This window comes from Fistularia commersonii, chromosome 7 (genome assembly GCF_037954325.1).
Source record: "Fistularia commersonii isolate RoL2024-O1a breed Wild chromosome 7, RoL_Fcom_v1.0, whole genome shotgun sequence".
Taxonomy (NCBI): domain Eukaryota; kingdom Metazoa; phylum Chordata; class Actinopteri; order Syngnathiformes; family Fistulariidae; genus Fistularia; species Fistularia commersonii.
In genome coordinates, this window is record NC_141290.1 from 5,572,531 (window position 1) to 5,590,837 (window position 18,307).

The 18,307-nt window shown below is 44.2% G+C and overlaps 1 protein-coding gene across 1 annotated transcript in view; it reads left to right on the top strand.

The window, feature by feature from the left end:
- pot1 (protection of telomeres 1 homolog) overlaps positions 1–17,827 on the top strand; it is a 30,524-nt gene extending 12,697 nt beyond the window's left edge. The window contains exons 11-20 of the mRNA XM_086148780.1: positions 2,835–2,990; positions 11,792–11,949; positions 12,204–12,364; positions 12,764–12,920; positions 15,034–15,254; positions 15,346–15,481; positions 16,701–16,783; positions 16,940–17,034; positions 17,205–17,310; positions 17,400–17,827. Of these exons, the coding sequence (XP_086004906.1) occupies positions 2,835–2,990; positions 11,792–11,949; positions 12,204–12,364; positions 12,764–12,920; positions 15,034–15,254; positions 15,346–15,481; positions 16,701–16,783; positions 16,940–17,034; positions 17,205–17,310; positions 17,400–17,536 (1,410 nt within the window). The 3' untranslated portion in view covers positions 17,537–17,827. The remainder of the gene's footprint in view (positions 1–2,834; positions 2,991–11,791; positions 11,950–12,203; positions 12,365–12,763; positions 12,921–15,033; positions 15,255–15,345; positions 15,482–16,700; positions 16,784–16,939; positions 17,035–17,204; positions 17,311–17,399) is intronic.
- Positions 17,828–18,307: the final 480 nt, after the last annotated feature.

An 18,307-nucleotide genomic window follows, 5' to 3' on the forward strand; every position in this document is an offset into this window, starting at 1 on the left:
TGGTCACCAAACCGGGACGCTGAGCGATAAAACTTTTAGTTAGGCTCTTCTGTTCCAAAAGAATGGTATCTACATGAAAAACAGTATCACTCTGGCCCTGGAGGCTGCTGCAGATTCCACTCATGGTTGAATAGCGCAGGACAAGCCCGACCGTTGGAGTCCAAGGTACGGGAGGGGTCACAACCCGTGCACACTCAGAAGCCGGTTCTTGTAAGACGCTCATCACCGCCATGTGCGGCGGCGCCATTTAATTTATCCCCTTAATCCCAGGGTCCGTGTTCAGAGTCAGAGCCGCTTGTCTGCGGGAATTAATTTAAAGAGATCAGACATCAGAGATCTACACGTTAACGTAGTCTGAAGTGTGTGTGTGTGTGTGTGTATGTGTGTGTGTGTGTGTCTGAGGCTTCCTGCCGATGGACAGACCAGAACCCCCCCCCCCCCCCTCCACTCTCGCGCACATTTTCCCGGTCACCTGAAGGCATCGTCTCGTCACGTCTTCCGCTCAGACCTGCTGCTTTTAATCATCTTGACATTAACGTGACTGGTCGTCTCATTAACGCGCCGCTTTTAAAAACAACCCCCATCGATCGGGGGGGGGATCGCTACCCCTCTTCCCTTCCTTAGGAATAAATGAGCGTTTTTCCTCCGGCTTCCACAGGGCACGGCGGTAAATCCCCCCCCCCCCTTGCCGTGGTTGACGAGGCCCGCCGTATTTCATTGGGGTCCCCGAACCGTTTCACCCACCACCCCAGGGGTCCCGGCAAGGGAAAAAAAACTTAAAAACATGATGGTTAAGGGATGGGTGGTCCCCCACCAGCACAGCTGACGGAGGAGATTAATCTGAACATAGGTTATGGCTGTGGACGCTGGTCAGCTGCCAGTTTTTCCAGTCCTGACACCTCGATAGCCTGACGCGATGGGATTGGGGGCGCGAGGTGCACCTTGTGTTTGTATTCCTCCAAGGTTCTCCACGTTTTCCTGCAGATTGTATGGAAAACGTACTTCCTGGATGTGTTTTAATGCAGTGGATAGCACGTCCACCTCACAGCAAGAAGGTCCCGGATTGGTCCCACAGGTGTGTGGGGACTTCCAGGCTCTCCCTGTGTCTGCGTGGGGTTCCTCCCACAGTCCTACAACATGCAGGAATGGTCCAGGCGTGTGCATGAGAGAGCGAATGGTTATTTCTACTGGAATGTTTAGACTATTGAGTGCACCTGAGAAGAAGCCGCAACCATTAAATTTGAAAAGACAACAAAAATTGTACATGTATAGGCTGCACTTTTCTTTTTTTTTTTGAACATTTATTAGAACAGGTTCCTTAACGGAGTCACACACATTCTTACAAAACCTCATAACAAGATACACATTATACAATATTCTTTATAGGTCACTTATTTTCTCACAAGCAAGCGAAAAATAAAATGAAACAAAAAAAACAAAACAAAACAAAAAAAAAAACATCTAACTCAGTCAAATAGAGATAATATCTTCAACTCTCCAAATATTTTTTAATGGGTGCCCATTTGTCAAGATATAGGTCTGTCTGAAGTCGTAAGTTTGCTGTAATGCGTTCCATGCAGTTTACATCCTTAAGCCTCTGACGCCACTGGTCCAGGGTAGGTGGGTGGGGTTTGAGCCAGTTTACTGTGATCATTTTATGTGCAATTAATAGAAGAACTCTAAGCGAAAACACCTGTTTTTTCCTTAAATCGCTTGTTGATGCTGTACCCATAATAAATTGCTGTGGATTAATTGGTCTGTTTAATTTTAAAATCTCACTTATTTGTTTTTTTTTTACCTCTTCCCAGAATTTCATCAGTTTAGGGCAGTCCCAAAAAATGTGGGAAAAGTCCCCCATTATGCCACAGCCCCTCCAACACAGGGGAGAACAGATATTATCATAAGAAGCTATTATCAAGGGAGTTTTAAAATACCTTATTCTTAACTTCCAGCTGAACTCCCTCCAGGTTGGGCTGCTTAAACATTTTTGCCAACCAAGGGCAACCAAGAACTCTCCCATTCTCCATCAGCAATCACGACATTAGATTCCAGTTCCCACTTAGCTTTCACATCCAGTGTGTCTACTAAAGTGTCCATACGTATCCTGCCATATATATCTGATATTGTATTTTTAATGTTAATTTTGTTCTCAACTATCTCAATCCAATATTGTTCAAAATTAGTTGAAGCTTCTTTAATATTGTCCCATTCTTTGTGTGTCATCAAATAATGTCGAATTTGAAAATATCAAAATAAGGCTGCACTTTTCTATAAGCCGCTAGCGTCCATTTGTAACATGAGATAGTTTCACTGAAATAATTTTTTTCAACTTGATTAAATATGTACCATAAACGCCTCATTCTGAACAGTAGCCCGGAACACATCTGTTTAGAAAACTAAAATATACAGTAGCCTACCAGGAAGAGTCATCCATTGCTATCTTCGTCTTCATCCTGTGCACTAAAACCGCAGTCATCTTCTTCAGTGTGGAAATAAACAGCCTCAGAATTCCTCTGTCACTTTTTAGTCTCTCTTTCGATGCCACTCTCAATGTCACCTCTGTGTTGTAATTTAATTGCTCTGATGTGATGAGGCGAAATATTTTGGTGGCATGAAGCTAGTCAGACCGTCGAAATCCATAATTTAGCCGCAGTGTTCGAAGCATGTAAAAAAAGCAGCAGCTAATAGCCCGGAAATTACGTTTTATTTGGCCCTGCGATCATCCAGTGGCAGCTGGGCTAGGCTACAGCACCCCGGGGATTCTATGAGAGCAGGAAAAGCAAATATAGACGACGAATCAACGTTTTAAACCCCCCTCCTTCCTGTCTGCCCAGGTGTGGGACGGGACCAGGTGTCCCCACCCTTTGCTGAAGGTGACGGTGGAGCCAGGCGCCATGGAGGGACCCCCCGTCTTCTCGGCCGGCCGGGAGAAACTCATCGCCGACGTCCAGGTGTACGACAACCACACTGAGCTGGCCCGGCAGCTGAAGGTCAGAGCCCGGTACCCGGATGGAAAGTGAATTTTGGAGGCGTTATTAGGAGTTATCCTTTAAAATTCGGACACCTCAGACTTGATGCCACGGAGCAGCCGATCATCCCGCGGATAAATAACTAGTGCTGTCAAGCAGCCATCCGCCGATGAGAGCTGTTTCTATGGTTACTACGACATGGGACTCTCTGGGGCAAAGGGACCGGCGTGGCGACTGATGGGTCCCTGAGCGCATTTCACCCGTTTATTGGGCATGAGAACGTTTGATTGGCTGTTTCAGTCATGTGACCTGAGTGATATTTTTCCACAATTGGTTGAGGTAATTGGACCGACTTCAGAAGTCAATGTCGGTAGAGTGGTCGTGAAATATAACCTTTCAAGCCGCAGAAATTACCGTAAAATCTCTTAATATATGTCCCCTAAAAATCAATTGGACATGATCTAAAGGCATCAGGAAATTACTGCAAAATCCTAAAATTCAGCGATAAGTGAAAGGAAGATCTGTTAATTTACTGTAAAATCGCTTATAATTACCCTGAGAAAGAAGCCAAAAATGAACTAACGTCGTAAGGAAATGACCAGAACATATGAGATGAGATGAGAACAACTTTATTTATCCCGAAGGAAATTGTTGTGCCAGAGTTTCAAGCAAAAACATAGCAGTAATAGATAATAGTAGGAAGGAGGAAGAATAAGAAATACAATGAAATATAAATTGTCAAGGTTAAGGCTATCAAGTGTTTTAAGGTTTTAAGTACAAAGATTTGAAAGATATGACATTACACATAAAAATTAGGTCAAAATGAACTGAATGGTGTCTTGTAATTACGTAACATCTCTAATCCCTTTCCTTGAAAAATTCAGCTTGCAGATAATTAACATAAATAATATAATGCAGTGTTCTTAAAAATCAGCGAGAAGTGAAATTACTGTAACATTTTAAACACATTGCCCCAGAAATAGCTCAAAACAAACCAAGATTGTCAGGTAATTACGCTAAAATCTCTTAATAACATACTCTCACAAATCGGCTAGAACTGGACTGAAGTTTTTTTTTGTCAATTACTGTAAAATTTGTAACACATTGCCTCAAAAAATCAGTTAAAGATACACCCAGATTGTCAGGAAATTACCAAAACATCTCTACTTCATTTCCCCCAAAAGCGATTGAGAAATGAACAAGGCTGTCAGGTAATGATTCATTAATTCATTTCCCCTTAAAATGAGTTGGAAATGATTTTAGACCATCCGGCACATACCGTATGTTGCCCAGTACAGCTCTGGTGGAAGTGAACCGAAGATTATTAGGATATTACTGTAAAATCTTAATAATCTGTTCCAAAAAGCAGGTGGTATAATTCTCGCCACCCCCCCTTTCTGGTTATCAGTTTATCAGCAAATGCAAATGTTTCTTTTTTCATTGTGTTTTTTTAAATGGTGACAACGGACAGGTCGCGGCGCTCTCTGGTTGGGGGGGGGGGGTTGAAAAAAAACAGCCGTTCATCCGTGTTATAGGGACACTGGATTAGGAGGGCGGACGCCATCGCAACTGCCAGATGTTTATTTTTAGATTTAGATTCTTTGCATTTGAAAAAAATTTCTATCAAGAACCCAAATGTGGATATAGATTCAAAAAAATTGCCGACATGTTTCACAGCCAAAGTTCCTCCAGGGAACATTTAGGAAACATTCACTTGGGTTAGTAGTAGATAACTTCACTGCTGTGTGTGTGTGTGTGTGTGTGTGTGTGTGTGTGTGTGTGTGTGTGTGTGTGTGTGTGTGTGTGTGTGTGTGTGTGCGTGCGTGCGTGCGTGCGTGCGTGTTTGTGTGCACAACTTTGATCGCAGATCTTTGATTCACTGTGTGTATGTGTGTGTGCACGCCTGTGCTCGTGTGAGAAAGACGCTGACTTGAAAGCACATCCATCTTTATTCAGGTCTCTGAGACCTAAATTACATCATGTCTGTCGCAGAGTCACATTGCATTACAAGGCGAAGCGCACGCACACACACACACACACACACACACAGAGACATACACACTCCCACAGACATACACGTCTTACCCGTTACCTCAGAGGTTTATTAGTCAGCTCGGCCAAAAGACATCGTCCCTCCAGATTCCTGCTTCGACTCGTTGTAAGAGACATTTCAGCAGATCTGAAGTGGCATCAGCGAGCAGGTGCACACACACAGGCACACACACACTCAAAAACACACACTCCTACAGGTCCTGCTGCCTCCACAGACCGATTCCTCGACAAGAGAATCCCACAGGGGTTAAATCCCAGGTATTTATTTTTTAGATTTAGATTCTTTAGATTTGAAATCATTCTCTATATAGAACCCTCCATATATATATGTGTGTGTATACATTACATTACATTTGGCAGACGCTTTTATCCAAAGTGACTTACAATAGAGGACACAAGCACTGCAAATAACACTTACAAATACAAGATGCACAGGAGATATACAGAACAGTAAGCTGTTTTTTTTTTTGTTTTTTTGTTTTTTTTTGGACAAAGACATACACAAACGTACACACACACACACTGCATAGCCTAACTTGGTGCCTAACCTGATCTGGGGCAGCTCAAGCATCAGCACAGTAAATAGTCCTGAAGAGAAAAGTTTTTACCTGTTTCCTAAAGGTTCAGAGAGATGTTGCTAGTCTTGTTGCTTCTGTATACACACATATATATATATATATATATATATATATATATATATATATATATATATATATATATATATATATATATATATATATGTACCATACGATACCATACAGTATCATACGATGCCATAGCTCCTCTCTTGGCACTCTGTCATATGCTTTTTCTGGGTCTGCAAAAACGCAATGCAGCTCCCTCTGGCCTCCTCTGTACTTCTCTATTAGCATTCTCAAAGCAAATACTCCATCTGTAGTACTCTTTCTTGGCATGAAAAAAACATAATGCTGTTCACAAATACTGATTTCTGCTCTCGGTCTAGTTTCCACTATTCTTTCCCATAACTTCATTGTATGGCTCATAAACTTTATCCCTCTTTTGTTGCTGCAATTCTGCGCTCCCCCCTTATTCTTTTAAATGGGCACCATCACACTTCTTCTGTATTCCTGTCATCTTCTCACTCTTTAAGAACCTGTTAAATAATCCAGCCAGAAACACTACCAGTGCCTCTCCTAGACACTTCCATACTTCCACAGGTATATCATCAGGACCAACTGCCTCTCACCTTTCACCCTCTTCAATGCCTACCTCATTTCACTTTTACTAATCTCTGCTACTTTGTGGTGCACAATAGTCACCTCATCTACCCTTGCCTCTCTTTAATTTTCCTCATTCATCAGCTCTTCAAAGTACTCTTTCTATCTTCCCATCACTCTTCTAGCATCTGTCAATACAATCGTTCTCTATCCTGAATTACCTGGAGCTGCTGTACCTCTTTTCCATTTCTATCTCTCTATTTCACCAACTGTATAGATCATTCTCTCCCTTCTTACTGTCCAACCAAGCATACAAGTCATTGTACGCCCTTTATTTTGCCTGTGCTACCTCTATCTTTACCTTATGCTGTATCTCCCTGTGCTCCTGTCTGTTCTCTTCAGTCTTAGCAGTGTCCCACTTCTTTGTGGCTTACCGCTTTCTCTGTGTGTACTCCTGTACTTCCGCATTCTACCACCAAGTCTCCTCATCTACTTTCCTTCCATATGATGCACCAAGTACTCGCCTACCTGTCTCTCTGATCACATTAGCTTTAGTTGTCCAGTCATCTAGAAGGTCTGACCACCCAGTCCCTTTCTCATCTCCTCCACCACTTTTTCATCTGTACTGCCTTTGTCCTCCTGATCTTCCTTATCACCAGAGTCATCCTACAAACCAGAGTCCTATGCTGTTTGGCTACACTCACCTACAACTACTTTGCAGTCGCTGATCTCTTTCAGGTTACCTCGTCTATTCAAGATGTAGTCTACCTGCGTGCTCCTACGTACACTCTTATAAATTACCCTATGTTCCTGTCTTTTCTGGAAAAAAGTGTTCACTAAAGCCATTTTCATCCTTTTTGCAAAGTCTACCATCGTCTTTCCCTCTGTGCTCCTATCTTGGATACCAAATCTGCCCATCACTTCTTTATCCCCTCTATTGTCTGCACCAACATGCCCATTGAAGTCTGCACCAATTACCATTCTCTCATCTCTGGGGATATTCTGCATCACTAAATCATTCCAGAACTTCCTCTTAACTCCTCCTCTAACTCACATCCCCACCTGGGGGCATAGCCACTAACAATATTGAGCATCACACAGTATATCCACCTTCCTTCTCTGCATCATGTTGACGAACTCTCTACCTCCTGTCAGTGTCCCGATATTTTAAGTCCCTACTCTCTGTCCCAGACTCTTACCTTTCCTCTTCTGCCAAAAGTTTTACGTCGGACGCCCTTCCTGATGCAACGTCCTACATTTATCCAGGCTTGGACCGGCTCATGTATATATATATATATATATATATATATATAGCGCTTTTGAAATCAGCCCCGAGAAAAACGCTATCCAGGAAACTGTGATCTCAGTTCCTTTGCCGTTCTCTTTCTTATCTCACTCTTGGAGGGAAATTGGTCATCCTCGCTATTAATGAACAGTTGGCAAGACGAAAGACCGATGGAGCCAACGCACTTGACATTGTGACATTTTGACATTGCGGTCTTCCGCCCATCGTTGTGCGTGGGAGTTTTTTGGTTTTCTTTGCATGCCCATTTTTTAGTTTTTTTTTTTTTTTTTTTCTAATTCTTTTTTTTTTTTTTTTTGGAAGAACTCATTTGAAAGGCTAACTGGCTGGCTAGCTTGCAGGTGCTTGCAGTAGACTAGGCATGCGTTGTGTCAGAAAAGACAGGATCTCAGACAGGCTACCATTTACAGCAGTGTCTTCTATATCCCGAAGGTTGAGCTTCAGAACCAGCCATGATAAACAAAATTATTCATTTTGTTATTTTGATATATTTCAAAGCTTTATTACCCTCCCTGGACTCTTATGAACACTTTTGTACACGTAAACAAGCAGCGATAGCACTTCTTGAACAATGTGAATTGGTCAAGGCGAGATGCTACACAACGGTAGCCAAGCCAGTGAGAGCTCAGGATACACAACATCACGCTCTGCTTGGTCACCACTCTAGAAAATGCTTGTTTTACCTTGGAAATAATTAAAATGATCAATACATGAATATTGAAATGTGTTCAATACAAGCATACAGTTTTGACGGTGCAGTAATATTGAGAGAGATATTCTGAGTTTGTGATTACCTACAGTCTGTGAATGTGTTTCGATGAGGAGCGAAGGGGGGGTGTGAGTTTGAGATGAGTGGAGGTTTATTTGAGCCCACATTGTTTTTTTTGTTTTTTTTGGCGTAACTGTTCTAATAAAAGATAGGTTCGTTAACCAACAACCCATTACCCTTGAACACATACGGTCGACGTTGCATACATATTTAGTGCAAAAACCCGTGGTATAGCGAAAAAAACGCGGCATAACGAGGGACGACTGTATTTCAATCAGCTGGCAAGTGCCTTAGGGAGGATCCGCCCTCTGGTGGACACACTGATCCTTGTATCTTAATTACATCTTTCCTTTCATACTCGTTTGTCACCTCTGACACTTTTCTCCACCTATTCAAACCTCCTTTTTTCTCCACCCTCTTCATCTCCACTCCCTTATAGCCTCACTGTTCCATTTGGGTTTTCTCATTCCCTCAAGTGGATTCTGTCTCGCCCAGGCTGACCTTCGTTCCTCTCCTTTCCGATCACACCTCTATCCCTCTAAACCCGGGCTTCCACGGTTCATTAAGCCATTAAATTGATTTTGCAAAGATGAAGTCCTTAAATAGCATTAAAAAGCAGTCAATTTAATGTCGAGAGGCATTATAAATGTAAATACACTTGATGGGAAAGCACGTCATTTGCAGTTTATTTTGATTAGGCTTACGTAGCCTAATCAAAATTGTATTGCTTTTAATAATTGAAATGTAATTGTTGTATTTCAAAGTTATGGTAATCAAGCATTGAATGATTTGGATTGGAATTGTGCGATGATTGGTTGAAGTTACCACACTGGAGTGGGAGCAAAAAAGGAAACAAACAAAGAAATACGCGCTAAATCGTAGACACAGTCAAATCCTGGATTTTTAATCCATTAAGATGCATTGTAAAAATTCTGATTTTTTAAAAAAAAAAATTTTTCCTGTTTAGAATTTCACATGCCAGATAATACAGTGGATATGTGGTATAAATGTATTTTTACATATTTATCATTTCAATTATTTTTCTGGTAAAATAAGCAGACCAACCCAGAGCCATGTGTTCTGTATCCTGGGCTCTAATTGGCTCAGCAACAGTAGCATCATTCTCTGCATCTCCGGTGCATTCAGCATCTTGCCTTGCAATCGCTACATGCTCAAGAGTACAGGAGGTGTTTGGCAAAGGTTTTTAAGAGCGTGGAAAGAGTCAAAATACATGGATCATTTTATTATTATTTTTTTATTTTTATGTTATTATTTTCAGCAGCGAAGCCTCGTCCTTGCTTTGACATGTTGAGAAGTTGCACTTTTCCCACGATGGTTTGCAAATCTCTCCGTCGCGACGCTGCAGAACAGTGTTTCCCAACCACTGTGCCGCGGCATATTAGTGTGCCATGGAAAAATGCCCACTTTCACCCAATTGGTCCAAAAATGATGTATTAAATGCAAATAATGTCCCTTTGTACGTCTACCAATGTGGGACGCATGCAGTGATGGGCATAACAATTAAATGATCTTCCACTAGATGGCAACAGGTAGTGAATCTACCTGCTGCTGCTCAAACAGCAGAGTCACTGGTGATTCACTTTTACGGGGGAACCAACCGAGCCGACCCCATGGTGTGGTTCCAAGCAAACTTTAACTCCATCTTCAAACTCAACACCCTTCACTTGAAGATAAGAACACAAACTATTTTGTTCATCTGCATAAACAGACTGAGAAGCAGGCAGTGTTGTTAAATGCCAAACAGCCGCAACGGCCGAGACATTAATAACCACCTGCCTGCAAAATCATCGTAGGAGAAACGCACAGCCCTGGCGCTTTTAAAGAAATAGCCCCACACTGAGTAAGTGAGTTGAGACGACAGTTTCATTTTATTACATTAAAACAGTTTTTGACATTTATTTGAAGGTTTGAAGGTGCGCCGTGTGATTTTTTTTTTTTTTTTTAATGTCAAATATGTGCCGTGGCTCCAAAAGGGTTCGGAAAGACTGCCGTAGAAGGCGAAAAACGTCCGGGGGTTGAAATATATTAAAAATGTTCACGGATAATTCAAACAAAGACAACGTCAAGTTATACTTATGAGTAGTGAGCGCACATCGATGTGAAAACGGACCAGGCTTTGCTTGGTCGCCAACCTAGAAAACCCCTAGTTTTACTCTTAAAGTAATTTAGTCTGGAAAAATCTGCGATATAAAAGTGTAATGGGGATTACAAATCCGAATTTTCAATCCGCGATGCATGAAGAAAAGTCAGATTTTTGTTTTACAATATAATTTTCATCCCAGGTAATACAGCTGATATGTGGCATAAATGTATTTTTACATATTTATCATTCCATTTTCTCATCAAAGAGTATACATGTACAGAACACCATGCTCTGCTTGGTCACCACCCTAGAAAACTATTATGTTATCCTGAAAATAATTTAGACTGCTGTATCGAAAAATACGCAAAGTGAAGTTGGATAAAAAAAAAAGTTGAAAATCCGCGATACAGATGAGTGGTAAAAGGTGAACGGCGACATGCCGATTCCTCTTCTCTCACCACGGCGAACTCCATCCATGTTCTCCTCCTTTTCCATCCGTGAATTTCCTCCGTTCTCCCTCATTGACCACGCCTTTGTTAATTCTTGGCGTCGAGGCGGGGGTTCATATCCATCGCCCGTTGCTCCCTGCCTGACCCCCCCCTCCCCCGCCAGCGCTCATTATCTTGGCGCTGGAGCACGACCGCTCGCACATTTCTGTACGGCTGGATGCTAGCGGGGGCGTTAGCTGTGGGGGGGGGTTGCAAGGCTAACGCTAAAGTTTCCCGCTTTACTGAGCAGCACTTGGGGGGGGGGGGGTGTCACTGAAACCAAAACAAATGGGATAGAAGAAGAAGAAGAAGAAGGAGGAGGAGGGATGTCATCAGCAAGGGTTCTCCATGTTCTCCTGCCCGGGTTCTCCCACCGTCCAGCAGCTCCACTGGTGACTCCAAATCGGTGTGATTGACAGGGCGAACAGTTGGATGATTGACAGCCGTCCAGATTAAACCTCTGTCCCCCTCAGTAGATTAGACAAAATCGGTTAGCTCAGGTGAGATGAGATTAGATTATATTTTATAAAAATGGGATTCGATCGGATGCGATCTAATTAGCGCAAATTCGATTCAACCGGATGGGATTGCATGGGACTCGATTAGAGCAGATGAAATTGTATAAATTGGGATTAGATCGGACAAGATAAGATTCAATCAGGCCATGTGGGATTAGTTAGTGAGATCAGATGCTATTAGATGCGGGTCAGAAGAAGGGGAGGACATGCTCCGTCTCCACTCACTGAAACATGTTCCGGAAAAAGTTCTTGCTCTCCTGGTGCCGCGGCGCCATCCGGTGGCCGAACGCGGCGTCGCACGGTTTAAGAAAACGGGTCTCTCGTTTTGAAGCACCGATTTTCGCTCCACCGTTGTCGTGAAGATGAAGGACTTGAAGATCACACTGACATCCACTTCCTGTCTGCTTCAGCCCGGAGACTTCCTGAGGATGTACAACCTGCGGGCCATGGCGGGCCCTGGGGGGGCGGAGCCTGAACCCATGGGCCTCTACCTGCACGGCGGGACGGCGTACGGCCGCGGCATCAGGCTACTTCCTGAAGACAGCGCCGACGTGCAAGAGCTGAAGAGGTAGGTTCCACAGCCCCCTGCCTCTTCTCACTTCGCTGCTCCAGAGCGGAGCTTTTTTTCGGAAATGTCCCTCCTCGGGGTCGGTAGATCCACTTCCTGTTCATCCTCAGGGATCCACTGACCTCAGGTTTGCTCCTCTGCTTCTTCACAAGTTCTCACTGACCTTTTAGCTCCCACCTGTCCACCTCCTATCCTGCCCCGTCCTTCTCCTCCACCCTGTCCTCCTACCCCACCCCTCTCTCGGTCCTCCCCAGGCTTCTCGGGGCCCACCAGGAGGAGCAGGAAGTGGATTACGACTGGCCTGATGACGCCTCCATGCTGGAGGTGTGGGCGACCCCCCCGCAGTCCCCGGACTGGAAGAGGAAGAGGGACAGAGGGCAGGTTCCTCCACTGCCGCCCGCCGACCCCTGCACGGGTAAGTGAGCGGACCTGTCCGAAACAGCGCCCTCTGGTGGACACACGACCCCTCAGGGACAAATGAATGTTTTTCTGATTCTGATTCTTTCCTTCCCTCCTTTCCTCCTTTCTTCTCTCCTTCCTTCCTTCCTTCCGTCCTTCCCTCATTCCTTCCCGCCCTTCGTCTTTCCTTCTCTCCCTTCCTCCCTTCCCTCCCTCCTTCCTTCGTTCCCTCCCTCCTTCCTTCCTCCCTTCCTTTCCATCTTCTTTTAGTCTCTCCTCCTTCTCCATGTGTCTGTGGAGTCAGCACCTGTTGACCAATCAAACTCTGGTGTTTGTCAGTTAATACTGTGTGTGTGTGTGTGTGTGTGTGTGTGTGTGTGTGTGTGTGTGTGTGTGTGTGTGTGCGCGTGTGCAGAGAGGCGATGCATTCACAGTGTGCCGCAGGTCCCGCTGGCCAAGCTGCGGCAGTCACGCCCCCCCGGCATCCATCACGTCCGAGTCCAGCTAAAGTCCTACCAGCCCCGCAGACTCTTCCAGGCTCTAAAGCTCTTCTGTAGCAAGTGCTTGACCCTGTAGGTCTGCGCACGTGTACACACACACACACACACACACACACACACAGACACGCACACATACACACACATTCATGCATATATACATTTACAGGCTCTGCACATTTACCCAAATATACATAAACACACACGTATGCAACCACACGCACACAAATACAAGTTCTTGACACACACACACACACACACACACACACACACACATACATGCACTTACACACACACACACACAAAGACATGTATACAGGCTCTATAAATGTACACACACATACAAGCTCTACACATTTACCTACATATACAGACACATATGCACACGAACACACATACAGGCTTGACACACACACACAAATAGTGGCTCTAGACAAGGGGTAGGCAAAGTTTTTGGCTCAGGGGCCGCATTGACTTTTGAGATTTGACAGACGAGCCGGATATGGCTCATCAACTTTATCCCTCTATAGTTCCCGCAATTCTGCATATCCCCTTATTCTTAAAAATAGGCACCATCACACTTTGTCTCCATTCTTGAGGCATCTTCTCACTCTCTAAGATGCTGTTGAATAATCAAGTCAGAAACTCTACCGCTGCCTCTCCTAGACACTTCCACACCTTCGCTGGTATATCATCAGGACCAACTGCTTTCCTTCTCTTCATCTTTTTCAATGCCTTCCTTACTTCACTTTTACTAATTTGTGCTACTATGTGGTCTACAATAATCCCCTCTTCTACCCTTGCCTCTCTTTCATTTTCCCACATTCATCAGCTCTTCAAAGTACTCTTTCCATCTTCCCATCACTCTTCTAGCATCTGTCAATGCATTTCCCTCTTTATCCTTAATCACCCGGACCTGTTGGACATCCTTTCCATCATTATCTGTCTGTTTCGCCAACCCTCAATAGATAATTTTCACCCTCCTTACTGTCCAACCGAGCATACAAGTCATCGTACGCCCTTTGCTTTGCCTTTGCTACCTCTATCTTTACCTTACGTTGTATCTCCCTGAACTCCTGTCTGTCCTCTTCAGTCCTCTCAGTATCCCACCTCTTCATTGCTAACTGCTTTCTCTGTATATACTCCTGCACTTCCTCATTCCACCACCAGGTCTCCTTATCTACTTTCCTTCCAGATGACACACCAAGTGCTTCTACCTGCCTCCCTGATAACACTAGCTGTTGTTGTCCAATCATCTGGAAGCTCAGCCTAACCACCCAGACCCTTTCTCAACTCCTCCCTGAAAACCATGCAACTCTCCTTTTCAGCTTCCACCACTTTGTCCTCTGCTCTGTCTTTGTCCTCTTCATCTTCCTTGTCACCAGTCATCCAGCAAACCGCCATCCCATGCTGTCTGGCTACACTCTCACCTACAACTACTTTGCAGTCACTTTCAGGTTACCTCGTCTACCTTCTTGCTCCTACATCCGCTCTTATAAGTTACCCTATGTTCCTGTTTTTTCTGGAATAAGGTGTTCACTACAGCCAATTCCATTCTTTTTTGCATAATCTACCACCATCTTACCCTCTGCATTCCTATCCTGGATACCAAATTTGCCCATCACTTCTTCATCCCCTCCAATGCCTTCACCAACATGTCCATTGATGTCTGCACCAATGACCACTCTCATTTCTGGGGATATTCTGCATCACTTCATCTAACTCATTCCAGAACTTCTCCTTCTCTTCAGATTCACATCCCACCTGCAAGGCATAGCCACTAACAACATTGAGCATCACACCTTCAATTTCCAGTTTCAGACTCATAAGTCTATCTGACATTCTTTTCACCTCCAGAACCACTAACAAACTCTTCCTTCAAGATAACTCCTACTCCATTTCTCTTCCTTTCAGTACCATGATAGTGCAACCTAAAGCCTGTATTACAGGCTCCTCCATACATTCATATAATAAAAAACACATCCATATACACACACATATATGTAGATACATACACATACAGGGTCTTCACACACACAAACACAGGCTCTGGACAGAAATGTGTATGCACACTCACACACATGAATTAATGCTCTAGACATACACATCCATAAACAAACAAACACACACACACACACACACACACACCACTCAGGACTACAGACAATCCTCCTCCCTGGTCTCCTAGGCAGGATGTTCCAGATGACCAGCAGGTGTCGGAGATCTTCTCCGAGGCGTCCCGGGCCTCGGGGTGCTCCGACCCCCCCCGCTGGGCCAAGTCCGTGCACGTCCCGGTCCCAGACGCCCCCGACCCGGCCCAACCGGCGACGTTGCGCCAAGGCCTCGTCATCTACCTGTCCAGCAACCTCCAAGCCATGAAGAGAACCGAGGACCTGCTCCTGCTCAAAGGTCTGTCTCCTGCTGTGTGTGTGTGTGTGTTTGTGTGTGTGTGTGTGTATCAGAACCGCCTCTTCCTGGTGGTAACGGCATTATGGTGCAGGTGCTTCGCTCCGGGAGATGTGTCTCATCTCCTCCCGGTACCCCAGTGTGATCCCGGTCAGGCCTACCGACGAAGGTCTGGGCCTGATGGACCTCGGCGCTCCGTTCCTCTTCAGGGGCAGGAGGAGGTTCTACGGGTCAGTCCGTCCGCCATCTTTGTTTGGGTCCTCTGTCTGTTTACGTCCTGGGATCCTGGAAGCAGAGAGGTTCTGTATGCTAACGATGAACGAGTGAATTCGGGTTCCAGTATTGTGTGTGTGTGTGTGTGTGTGTGTGTGTGTGTGTGTGTGTGTGTGTGTGTGTGTGTGTGTGTGTGTGTGTGTGTGTGTGTGTGTTTATGTACTCCAATCTGTGCCTGTCTGTGTTTATTTTGCTATTGGATGAGTGTGTGTGTGTGTGTGTGTGTGTGTGTGTGTGTGTGTCTCCTACTTTTTGTGTGCGTGTGTATTTTCTATCTGTTGTGTGTGTGTGTGTGTATATCCTACCCTGTGTGTATTTTCTATCTGTTGTGTGTTTATCCTACCCTGTGTGTATTTTCTTATATGTATTGTGTGTGTTTTGCTATTTGTTGTGTGTGTGTGTGTGTTTGCATGCGTATCATACCTTCTGTGTGTGTATGTGTTTTGCTGTCGCTTGTGTGTGTGTGTGTGTGTGTGTGTGTGTGTGTGTGTGTGTGTGTATGTGTGTGTGTATGTAACTGTATTTTGCTATCGCTTATGTGTATGTCTCTGTATCCTACCGTCTGTGAGCGTGTGTGTATATTTTGTTATTTGTTGTGTGTGTGTGTGTATGCATCCTACCTTCTCTATGTGTGTATGTGCGTGTATATATATATATATATATATATATATACATATATAGTGATGTGTTTTTATACTTTTATTTTGATGTCGTATGTGTGTCTGTGTTCTTCCTTTTGTGTGTGTCTATCCTACCCTCTGTGTGTGTTTGTGTGTATATATTTTGTTGTCTGTTGTACTGTTGTACTGTGTGTGTGTGTGTGTGTGTGTGTGTGTGTGTGTGAGTCTACCTCTCAATCTCTGAGCCTATCGATATTGCTCTGTGGGTATGTGTGTATCTATGTGTGTCCTTATTGTATCTACCCATCTGTGCGTGTGTGTGTGCGTGCGTGCATGCGTGTGTGTGTGAGTGTTTGTGTGTGTGTGTCTATCTGCCTTATGTGTGTGTTGTATCCTTCATTCTGTTTATCTGCATGTGTGTGTATATTGCTATCTGTTGTGTGTGTGCTGTATTTTCCTATCTGTATCGTGGTGTGTGTTCGTATATGCAGGTATTTGTGTGTCCATCTGTTAGTTTCTAAACTGTGTGTGTGTGTGTGTGTGTGCGTGCATGCAGCTGCAAGCTCTGCTCGCAGGCAGCTCTGACGGAACCGTCCATTGGACAGGACGAGGTGATCGATGAGAAGAAAATTGCAGAAGGTGAGTCGACCTCTCTGCTTTTTCAGATTAAAAACAGACCAATCAGGCGATAGTGGTAATAACACTGTAGTAACAACGTGGTAATAACATAGTTACGACACCAAGCAAAGTCGGCTCATTCGATCTGTTAAAGTGCGTGCGCGTGTGTGGCCTCAGCTCTCGGCGTCCAGCTGATGAAGTACGTCCTGCTGGTGAACCTGCAGCTGCAGGATGACTCCGACTCCCTGGATGCCTTCCTGTGGAGGGACGCTGTGAGTTCTCCTCCTCCTCCAGGACTTTTCAACACCCGTCTCACCGGATAATAAAACATAACAACTACAGCGTTAACCGAAAGCAGAACGGGTGGTGTTTCAATGTGAGAAATGACACCAAAGCTCAGTAACAGCGGCCCCATTGATGTCCGTGCACCCCGTCTCCGCAGGGGTTGTTCTTCGGCATGTCAGCCGAGGACGCCGCAGCCAATCAGGAGGCTCAGGACCACATCAGCGAGGTCCTGGACCTGCTCTGTCCACCAGAGAGCGACAGAGGTAAGGGAAGAATTCACACACACACACACACACACACACACACACACACGAGAGGAACAGCGGGTTGATGTTGGCGTGTGTGTCCTCAGCCCGCCGGCCCTGGCTGGACGTGTGTCTGACCTCCTACCAAACGGACGGCGAGCAGCAGACCTGCTACCAGGTCTGTCACACCGCCATTTGCAGACCCTGGTCACATGACCCCGACAACACTGCCGTCGCCACCTGACCCCTGCAGGTCAAAGGTCAAGGACTGGTGGGGGGGGGGGGGCAACAAAAAAACCCTGCCCTCTGTTTTATTTTTGTTTGCATTTTAGCCTTTTTTTGTTTTGTTATGAAAAGGTTTGTAAAAAATGTTCATAAAAGACAAAAGTGTTTGCTTTAAATATTTAACCTCCCTGTCAAAATAAAAGTAGGCTGGTCATTTTTAGTACTGATCATCGATTGCAAGATGGATTGGTTAAAAATGGGTTAATGACCTGAGGTGTTGAGTCCCATCTCAGATGAAGAGGCGCTTTTCAATAAGAAGTAGTTTATCTGTCAAAATAAACATGAATCTTTCTGTAAACTTTGCTTTGTTTTTTAAGTGCTTACTCAAATTTATTGTTGATTTAAATGTTTATTATTCCCTTCCTATTTATTTATTGGTAATTCATTGTTATGAATTGATATTTTTTTTATTTCACAGCGATGCAAAAGCCTATTGTTTTCCTAGTTCATTTACATTTAACTAGCTATGATATATTTATAACTAGGATTATCATTTAATTTGATGCCTATAGTTCAGTGTTATCTCCATGTGATTGATTAATTGAATGTTATTTTAAATATAATTATTAATTTATTCATTTTCTTTGTTTTTTAAACGTGTATAAGTTATTCATTTCCAGCTAATCCAATTTTTCATCATTTTTTTTAAACTTCGTTATTGATTATTTATCAGCCTGTAGTTCCCCGGTCGTCCGCCGGGTGTCTCCCTGGAGCCGGACGCTCTTTTAGT